The 10,721-nt window shown below is 34.9% G+C and overlaps 1 protein-coding gene across 2 annotated transcripts in view; it reads left to right on the forward strand.

The window, feature by feature from the left end:
* The window catches only part of si:dkey-14k9.3 (C2H2-type zinc finger protein), an 8,440-nt gene extending 499 nt beyond the window's left edge, over window positions 1–7,941 (forward strand). Inside the window, exons 2-11 of one of the 2 annotated variants that reach the window (XR_007827603.1) lie at window positions 1–183; window positions 288–365; window positions 487–582; window positions 668–778; window positions 1,985–2,108; window positions 2,210–2,729; window positions 4,049–4,092; window positions 4,192–6,736; window positions 6,848–6,902; window positions 7,798–7,941. The exon at window positions 1–183 is cut by the window's left edge and continues 23 nt beyond it. Coding sequence is in view for 1 of the 2 variants with exons in the window: in XM_051107881.1 (XP_050963838.1) it covers window positions 1–183; window positions 288–365; window positions 487–582; window positions 668–778; window positions 1,985–2,108; window positions 2,210–2,729; window positions 4,049–4,092; window positions 4,192–5,510 (2,475 nt within the window). In the remaining variant the exon portion in view is untranslated. Of the gene's footprint in view, window positions 184–287; window positions 366–486; window positions 583–667; window positions 779–1,984; window positions 2,109–2,209; window positions 2,730–4,048; window positions 4,093–4,191; window positions 6,766–6,847; window positions 6,903–7,797 lie in introns of those variants that run through there. The other variant, XM_051107881.1, reaches the window with a different exon arrangement.
* Window positions 7,942–10,721: the final 2,780 nt, after the last annotated feature.

A 10,721-nucleotide genomic window follows, 5' to 3' on the forward strand; every position in this document is an offset into this window, starting at 1 on the left:
GCACTGCGGCTCTTGGTCCCTCCTGTACGCCTCATGTCTGCCTTCATGTGGAGAATGGTGCAGCAGAAGGATGTGATGCAGTATGGGATGCTGGCAGATTTTGTTTCATTGGTGTCAGAAGCAGTTCCAGAACTAGTTAGTCATAGACTTGGAGTTCAACTCATACTAGGACTGCGTGCAAGGGTAAGTGACCCCAGATGATTTGATTAAATTCTTCAGGAAATATATTATTTGTAGTCGAATGGTTGTCTGATAACAAATACTCTCTTCTTCCTTCTTGCATCTAGCTTGTTTTGGAATTGTGTGAGAGAGACAACGCTGCCGACATGCACGCAATCCAGACTCACCTCAACGGCATTCAGCTTGTAACTCTAATATGTTTAGAATTATTCTTTTCTTTATTAATATTTTCAAGCAGTTCTAGCTTTTCATAATACATGTTTCGGAATATAGTAAAGAAATGAAATTGAGTGTGATGTCCAACAGGTGGATCGCACTGTGGTGGGAGAAGCAGGTGTTCGTTTTGAGGAGCTGGTCCAAACACTTATTAAAGATGTGGATGAGAAGGAGCATTTCTTCCAGGTTAAATCATATAAACATTGAGTTAAGGGTGTTTTTGATTCTTTTTTTTTGCTTATTTCTCTGTCCTTCTCTCTGGTTTCTACAGCACGTATTTCCAGTGGATTTCGGCACTGACTTTGACTTAGCCATTCAGGTTCTGATGTGGCATTTCCTGTCTAAGTTGGAGAACTTCCTGCCAATTCCTGACCTCCAGCAGGTGGAATCTTAGAAATTGTGTTTAGGAACTACAGTGTATATTACTGAACCTCAGGTTTTGCAAAGATGACACTGAAAACTTGCAGTAACACTTTTTTCTCATCTTGTGTCATATTATAATACTGTATTGTGAGAAACTTTTACACTATGATTTAGTTTTTATTAATATTACATTTTTAAAATATTTTTTTAATTGAGGTTTTTTTTTTGTATCTTTATTTTAATTTGAAATCTTTAGTATGCTTTTCTCATTTTTATTAGTTTTTTTTTTCAATAGAATTGTAAATGGTTTAAATGTATTTTAATTTCATTTTTTGGTTTAAGGTGTTTGGGAATTGCAATATTTGTAATATGCAAAGATGACACTGAAAACTTGCACAAACATTTTTCTCATCTTGTGTCATAATATAATACTATATTGTGAGAAACTTTTCCACTATGATCTAGTTTTTATTAATATTTAATATTTTTAATTTTAATTACTTTTTTTTTTTTTTTTTATTAAAATTTGTAGTATGCTTTTCTCATTTTTATTAGTTTTTTTTTATAATTGTAAATAGTTTTAATTTATTTTAATGTCATTTTTAGGTTTTGGGTCTTCAGAAATTACAATATTTGTAATATGCAAAGATGACACTGAAAACTTCAACAAACACAGTTTTTCCTCATCTGGTGTCATAATATAATACTATATTGTGAGAAACTTTTCCACTATGATCTAGTTTTTATTAATATTTAACATTTTTTATTTTAATTACATTTTTTGTTTTTTATTTACATTTTTAGTATGCTTTTCTCATTTTATTAGTTTTTTTTTATAATTGTAAATAGTTTTCATTTATTTTAATTTCATTTTTAGGGTTTAGGTGTTTGGGAATTATATAATTTTATAGTGTGAGAAACTTTTCCACTATTATCTAGTTTTTATTATTTAAAATTTTATTTTTATGTTTTAATTAGATTTTTAGTATTTGTTTTACATTTTTCGTATTTTTTTTTTAATAATTGTAAATAGTTTTAATTTCTTTTTCATTTCATTTTTAGGTTTTAGGGTTTGTTTTTATATTTATATCAGCTGTTTTCACTTCACTCAAGTGTTTTTAATTGTTTTAGTTAACAATAACAACACTTTCAATATTTATAAAAAAATGTTTTATTAAATTAGATCGAAACATAATTGTGTGTTTTGGTTTCAAACTGGTTTCAGACTCTGGCTTGGCTTGATCCACTATTGCCTGTTTCTGAAGACTGTGAGGAGTTCAACAGTCAGTCAGATCACTTGAAGACACTGCTTGAGCACCACAAGAACCTTGGACATCTAGATACCAAATGTAAGAATTTTATCAAGCCTGTTTGTCTTCAACAGTTTACTGAAAGCAATGACAGTTAAAGTAGCGTCTGTTTATAACAGTATCTTTCCATATTGTGACAGACTCTTGTCAGGCCATGAGTGCAGGTAACTGCATCCTGTCCACACTCTCTGGTAAAGCCAGTGAGATCCATCAGAAGAGAGTAGGTCACGTGCACATGTTCGACAGACCGACCTCAGACCCGAAAAGTGCTGTGGAAGCAGTAGGAGCATCTGAATGTACAGAGAATCTGGTAGGACCGGATGAAGTTGGAGAGCATTTTATTACAGAATCAGAGTGTGCGAGAGGTGTGGGTTTGAACGATTCTGTGCTAACACTTCCAGAAGACCACAGATCTACAGATGTAACAGAGAAATCAGTCTCTAATACTGAACAGTCAGAGTTTCTGTCTCCTCCTTTGGCTACACAATCAGTGCCTGAAGATAGTGCTCTACACAAAACAATTATGGGCAAACGCAGATCTGCACAGAAGCCTAAAACCATGTTGAAGATTAAAGTGGTCAGCCTTCAAAAGCTGAAGAGAAAATCAGAAACGTCTAAGAAAACATATGGAACAAACCTCCAGCATCAGGCAGAAAACAAGTAAGCTCATCATTTGATAATTGTTGTAACATTAGTATTACTGTGCTCACAATCATATGATATATCATAAGAACTGCTGTTCAAAAGTTTGGGATCAGTAAGATTTTTTTAAAGCCTCTTATGCTCATCAAAGTTCCATTTATTTAATCAAAAATACACAATAAAAAGTAATATTATGAAATATTATTGCAGTTTAAAATAAAAGTTTTCAGTTTTAATATACTTGAAAATATAATTTATTTCCGTGATGCAAAGCTGAATTTAATGACGCATTATTCATCCTTAAGAAATCATTCTAATATGCTCATTTATTATCAATGTTGGAAACAGTTGGAAACAGTTGTGCTTAATATTTCTTTGGAACCTGTTATACTTTTTTTCAGGATTCTTTGATGAATAAAAAGTTAAAAAGAACAGCATTTATTCAAAATAGAATTCTTTTGTAACATTATAAGTCTTTGCTATCACTTTTTATCAATTTAACACATCCTTGCTGAATAAAAGTATTAATTTCTTTAAAAAAAAAAAGAAGAAAGAAAAAATGTACTGACCCCAAACTCTGAAGGGTAGCGTATATTGTTGTATGTTGTGTATATGTTGTATTTGTGTATTGTTATGTATGTCAGTAGAATATAGTAGTGCCCACAATAAAGAAAAAAATATAAATATAATTAAAGCAGTTCTTAGAAATGTTGGTTTCAAGTCATTTTTGGTAATTGAAATAAAGCTAAAATAAAATAAAATATAATATAAATGTAAATATTATTAACTTATACTTTTTAAAAAAGCTTAAATTTGAAGTTATTTAAAAAAAAACTGAAGCTAAAAACAAAAAAAGAAATAAAAATGACAAGGCATATAATAAAATTACTAAAATAAAAAAGGTCAATTAAAACTAAACTAAAATGAAACCAAATTAAACTAAAATTAAACGATCATTTAAAATATTAATAAAATATCATAATATATAAATTGTTTATGGTTGTAAAAAATATGCTTAATAACACTTTAATATTTAATAGATATTTATTCAAATGTAATAAATATTTAATCAATTTTTAATAAAGATTTCAGTTTTCAATTCATTTCAGACTTCAAAAATATGTGGTATATCTTTCCAATAAAAAGTAATGTATTGAATTTATGTATAACAAATCACATTTATTATTGACTATATTTTAATTAAAAATGTTATTTTCCCCCCCCATTTCATAAACGTTAAGTTTTAAGTCACACCACCTGACATTTCACAATCTTAACTTGTGTTTATTTTACCAAGCACAGCTATTGATTATGTTACTGTTGTTAAATGTTTTTAGGAGTGACCCTATAGACAAGTCTGATTGCACCTCAAATAACACAAGTGAGTCACTTTTCTAATCACTCCACTAGAAGGTCTGTATAAAAAAAATCAATGAACGACAATGCTGATGACTGTTTTTTATTTTTTATTTTTTTGCAGATGGATCCTCTCGCACCTACTCATGCTTGCAGTGTCCATTCAGTCACTCTCACGAGGAAACCCTCAGGAGTCACATACAGAAAGTCCACTCCAATGAGGTAATAGGAAGTGAGGCTGTGATCGACACCTCTTTGCCTAACAGCTGCCACGTTTGTGGCAAAAGCTACCGCTTCCCATGTTTATTAAAAGCCCACCAGCGCACCCACACCAGAGAGCGTCCTTTTATCTGTCCGGTATCCAAATGCGGCCGCAGTTTCTCCCATTCCCAGGCTCTCCGTCGCCATCGACTCGTTCACGCACCTAATGATGTTCCTGCGAAAAACAAACCACAAAAGCCAGAATTCCAAACCTATGACTGTCTATATTGCGTAGAGACCTTCAGCTCGCTCAGCGCCAGGAGAGACCATCACAAGACCCACCCTGAAGAAGCAGTGCATCGCTGCAATGTCTGTGGGAAGCAGCTCAGCTGCCAGGCAGCTCTAATCAGACACAAGCGGATCCACACAGAGGAACGACCCTATAAGTGTACCGAATGTCAGTCCAGCTTTATCTGCTCGACTTCGTATAAACGGCATCAGCTGACCCATCAGCCAGAGAGACCATTCCTTTGTACATGTGGGAAGGGTTTCACATACCGCGGTGCGCTTTTGGCTCATCAGCGCATCCATTTGGAAGAGAGACCATACCGTTGTATGGACTGTGGGAAGGGGTTTCTTTACCCAGGCGCTTTGGCCAAACACCAGAGGACCCACTCCAAAGAGAAACCCAGCCTTAATGCACATTGTGGGAAGAACTGTACTATAGAAAAATCACTTTGTTCACACTCAGACAGCCACGGCACAGAGAAGACTTTTAAATGCACCTTGTGCGATAAGTCGTTCGCTTTTAAGGCTAGCTTGACCCGGCATAAACTCACACACACCGGAGAAAGACCGTTCCTTTGCGCAGACTGCGGAAAAGCCTTTTTCTCCTTCGGAGAGTTGCTCAAGCACCAGCGCTACCACACAGGACATAAACCTTTCCAATGCCCGGACTGCAAAAAGAGTTTCACGCAAGCTTGCTACTTGCAGGTCCACATGAGGCACCACACAGGCATACGGCCTTATTCGTGTTCTCAGTGTAACAAGAGTTTCTTCAGTTCTTGCCGGCTTAAGAGGCACCTGAGGATTCACACGGGAGAGAAACCATTCCAGTGCTTGGACTGCGGAAAAAGATTTCAACAGTCTTATCATCTGAAAGTGCATTTTCAGACTCATGTAGAAAAAAGATCTGAAAGCAGGACGTCTAAAGCTTCACTGATGGCGTCAAAAATCACTTAGCTTAATGAAAAAAGAAAGGTTAAGCGTTTACACACTTTACGCATTTTGTTATATTTGCTCTCATACACATGGGAATCTGTAATGTGGGTTAAATTACAGTTGAAGTCAAAAGTTTACATACACCTTGTAGAATCTGCAAAATGTTAATTATTTTAGCAAAATAAGAGGGATCATACAAAATGCATGTTATTTTTTTTAAATTTAGTACTGACCTGAATAAGATATTTCACATACAAAGACATTTACATGTAGTCCACAAGAGAAAATAACAGTTGCATTTATAAAAAATGACCCTGTTTGTTGATTCTTAATAATGTGTTGTTACCTGAATGATCCACAGCTGTGTTTTTTTGTTTAGTAATAGTTGTTCATGAGTCCCTTGTTTGTCCTGAACAGTTAAACTGCCTGCTGTTCTTCAAAAAAATCCTTCAGGTCCCACAAATTATTTGGTTTTTCAGCATTTTGTGTATTTGAACTCCAACAATGACTGTATGATTTTGATTTCCATGTCTTTACATTGAGGACTCATATGCAACTATTACATAAGGTTCAAACACTCACTGATGCTTAAGACGGAAACACAATGCATTAAGAGCATGGGGGTGAAAACTTTTGAACAAAATGAAGATGCATACATTTTTCTTATTTTGCCCTAATATCATATTTTTTTATTTAGTACTTCCCTACAGAAGCTACAGAAGATAGTTTCCCAGAAGACAAAATAAGTGACATTTTCCCTTTCAAATTCAAAAAGTTTTCACCCTCTGGCTGTTAATGCATTGTGTTTTCTTTATTCAGGTAAGTACTAGATAAAAAAAATAAATAAATAACATGCGTTTTGTATGATCCCTCTTATAATAACATTTTGCAGATTCTGCAAGGTGTATGTAAACTTTTGACTTCAACTGCCTGCTTATATTAACAGTAAGCAGTACCAAAGTCAGGTGAATTTGGTGAACGTGATTTTTTTTAGTGTTTCATCATGGCTAAGGTCAATAAAAATGCAGTGTTGATTTATAACAACAAACGGTTGGGTTTTCTTAAAAACCACATGCTAAAATGTTTTAATTTGACTTATTACAGTGACTAAAACGTTTTGTATTATAACTGTAATTTATGAATTATGTCCACCTTATTTTTCCTGAGTCTGGGTTCCAGTCTCATCCACATCCAGCTATTTTTAGCTGTACAAAACAGCTCATTTTGTTGCTTGATATTGCAAACAGGTGTGTGTTTTATTATTTTAATGTATTATTGTAATTATGAGCACACTGGTTTGGTGCAAACAGTTTTACTGTTTAATGCACATTGTTATTCTTCTCATTATTTCCATATAGCGGCTAATGAACCGGAAATCTCGCCCATGAGCTTACTTCTGCGGTAAAGAATAAGGTAAATAAGGGTCCAATGACCTAACATCAAAGTAAAACGCGAAGTGACGAACTAGCGGTCCTGTTCACCTGATGGTTAATTTGATCTAAAGTCTAAAAAATGTCATTCACATAACCAAATTTTCAAGGAAGGAAGATAAAGATCTAATCCATGTGTCTAGCCCTGTCCTGTGTACGTACGTGTACCGTCCGCCAGGTGGCATCAACGCAACGTTATTTAAATGCGTTCCACGTGTTCACCTATTGCTCCATGGTGTTTAGACCAGCAGCTCTCAATAACAGTAACAGGCAGAAAAGAACTGGTATGAAAACATTATTTTTTAGCATCATCATCTTTTTGGCTCTGAATGTTGTTATTAATTAAAATTAGCAGCAGATGATGTTGAAACTCAAAGTTATATTCAAACCATAGCTTGCTGAATCTAATTTGGGTTTAAGTCTCATGTCTGTGGTCAATCAGCAAAGAAGCATAGCTGGAAACATAATCAAACTAAACAGACAACCCTGTAAAACCCAGCAGAAGAAAATGCACTGAATTTAAATGTTACGGTGTTTCAGACCCCAGTCAGAAGAAGTGCAGTGTTTTGCACTGATTGCTTTTGTCATGTTTAGTCTTTAATACTGATTTATGCATTTTAAGCCTTCTGAATTCATATGCCAGCTTTGTCTTGCTCTCTGAAGCAGATTTGACTTTTTCCATCAATTGGACATCATTACTAACTGAAAATCTTGACATTTTGGTCTGTTCCTTGCTCAGATCTGTAATATGGCTTTTGAAGGCTTGGAATATAGTGCACGAGTTCCATGGCTGCTTTTATAAATACTTAAATGGTGCTATTGCATCCTTTTACAAGCTTGAAAGCTCAAGAACCCCTCCATTTTTCCTTTTCCTCTAGGTTTCTACAGCTGTCATTAATGGACTCCCAAAAAGTAAGATTCCTGCCTTTCTTTCTTCTTTCCCTTACAGAGAACCATAAAATCAATACTGCTATATTAGAACACAAAGCAGCAAAGGGCAGACACTTGTGGGTGGTTGTTTGGAGTCCCTTGGTCCATTCATTCTGTAAGTGTTTCCAGCTGGGATGGGAGAGGCCGGCGCCTGCCCAGCTGCTGCGCACTGACCTTCCACTTACAGCAGGAGGGACAGAGTCATTTACTAATGCAGGAAGCACGAGGATCCATATGACTTTGAAATACTTTTTTGGTGAGTGTCTAGTTTGCAAGAGGAAATTTTTACATCATCTTATATTAGGGCTGTAAATAGGGATTCAAGATATAGATGAGATTAAATCGCCTGCTCACCTGTGGATCCACTGCAGTGAATGGGTGCCGTCAGAATGAGATTTCAAAACAGCTGATAAAAACGTCACAACAATCCACAAGGCCTTAATCCATAATAATATTTCCTCCTCCGAAAAGGTCCTTTCCCTGTTGTCCTCTGTTTTGGATTTTTTTGCCTGTGCATATTTTTCTCCTGATTCAGATACATTTTTTTATTGGGAAAGCAATTTTATGAATAGAGAGACATTTTTATGATGTTGATGTACTGGAGTTGCGTATATTACCGTGAAGTTTTTATCAGCTGTTTGGACTCTCATTCTGACGGCACCCATTCACTGCAGTGGATCCACAGGTGAGCAGGCGATTTAACAGCAAATTTCTCTGAATCTGTTCCAATCTCATCTATATCTTGAATCCCTATTTACAGCCCTAATACAAGATGATGTAAAAATTTCCTCTTGCAAACTAGACACTCAACAAAAAAGTATTTCAAAGTCATATTAGTCACCCATTCACCGTAGAGGATCCATTGGTGATCAAGTGATGTAATGCTACGTTTCTCTGTTCAAATCTGTTTGGATGAACTTGCAAACTCTTGGATGGCCTGAGGGTGAGAAAACTGTCAGTAAGTTTTTTTTTTTTAAGTGCACTTTTTCTTTAATTAAACAAAGGGGTGAGAAATACAACTTGTATATGCAATTTAATTCCAGTTTAGCATTACGACGTGCTTTTGATTGCATGACTAATCTCAGTGCAGAAGAGTTTGATTCATTCTGGAACTCTATAACAGTGTAATGAGTTTAATTAAAGACATGGAAGTGAAAGGTGCACCCCATTTTTAAGTGACAAAAAGGCTATTTAAATGTTTGTCCAATTTAATTTGACACTCGTCTGTAACTTCGCTTTTAGTCTTCTCCTCATTAGCTTCACAGAACCACGGCAAACACAAGGGCAGTGTTCTCGCTCCCTTCATTTGTGTTATCTAATTTCCCCTCTCATCTCAAACAATCAATTACCTGGCTGAAGTAAGCCCTTAATGCCTTTAGCTGGAAATTGCCTTTGCGCCCATGCAAGCCAAATAAACCAGATTAGCCAGTGGTGATTGAATTCCGTAGGGCCGAGACCCTGACGAGGACAAATTCCCTCATCTGCCAAACTCCTGCAGCATTCAGCTGACAAGTCTGTGTGAACAGCTCACAAACCGTGTCCCTGTTTGTGTATTTGCTTCGATTCAGAGAGCTGATTTTGGAATCTGGTATTGCAGGGATTCGTTACTGAAGAAGTGAGGACAGAAGGGTGATACACAAGTGAAGGTGTGTGTGTATATGTATGTATCTAATTTTTCTTCAAACACTAGTATAACTAGTAATCTCCATTTTAAAGTTAATGCTTTGAATCAAAAATAAGTACACATAATTGTTTCTCTGAAAAACAACATTAAAGCCTGTTATTCTATTTGAAAAATGTGCATTCTGTGTCAGAATGCCTATTTTTGTTTTGGTCTGTGTGATTCCGCCCACTGCCGGTTCAGCCAATAGTATTTTTACCCCCTGGGTTGCCAGAGAGTGATAAATACAGCATTTTGCAGTCATGGAATCCAGTCAATAAACTGGGTCAGAGATTGCAGATTCCACCCGACCTAAAAAGCCTCTGCATCCATCTAAAAAGCTCTAAGGTATGGAAGCCAATTTCCGCCACTGAATTAAAAAAATAAATAAATATAAAAGGCCTTTTTATGTGACACTTTATCTCACAATTCTGACTATTTTTCTCTCAGTTGCAATCTTTTTTTTTGCTCACAATTGTGAGATATAAACTTGCAACTGTAAGTTATAAAGTCAGAATTGTGAGTTATAAACTTGCAATTCTTAGATATGAAGTCAGAATTGCATGATATAAACTCACAATTGTGAGTTATAAACTTATTTTTCTCAGAATTGCAAGATATCAACTCACAATTCTGACTTTTTTTCTCTTAATTGCAAATATAAACTCACAATTTTTACTATTTTTCTCAGAACTGCAAGATATAAACTCACAATTCTGACTTTTCTTTCAGAATTACAAGATAAAAACTCACAATTCCGACTTTTTTCTTAGAATTACATGATATAAACTCAAAACTTTGACTTTTTTTCAGAATTGCAAGATAAAAACTCACAATTCTGACTTTTTTCTTAGAATTACATGATATAAACTCAAAACTTTGACTTTTTTTTTTTAGAATTACAAGATAAAATCTCACAATTCTGACTTTTTTCTCAGAATTGCGAGTTATTAATTCAGAATTGTAAGGTATAACTCGCAATTCTGAGAACATATCAGTCTTTTTTACCCCTCATATTTGGACTTTATAACTCGAAATTGCGTTATATAAATGTAAGATATAAATATCTCACAATTCGGACATTTGTCTCGCAATTCTGAGTTTATATCTCGCAATTCTGACTTTTTTTCTGGCAATTACGACTTAATATCTTACAGTTCTGAGAAAAAAGTTTTTTCAGTTGCGAATGGGCTTCCAGACTGAGGCATATTA

Source organism: Labeo rohita, chromosome 4 (genome assembly GCF_022985175.1).
Source record: "Labeo rohita strain BAU-BD-2019 chromosome 4, IGBB_LRoh.1.0, whole genome shotgun sequence".
Lineage (NCBI taxonomy): Eukaryota > Metazoa > Chordata > Actinopteri > Cypriniformes > Cyprinidae > Labeo > Labeo rohita.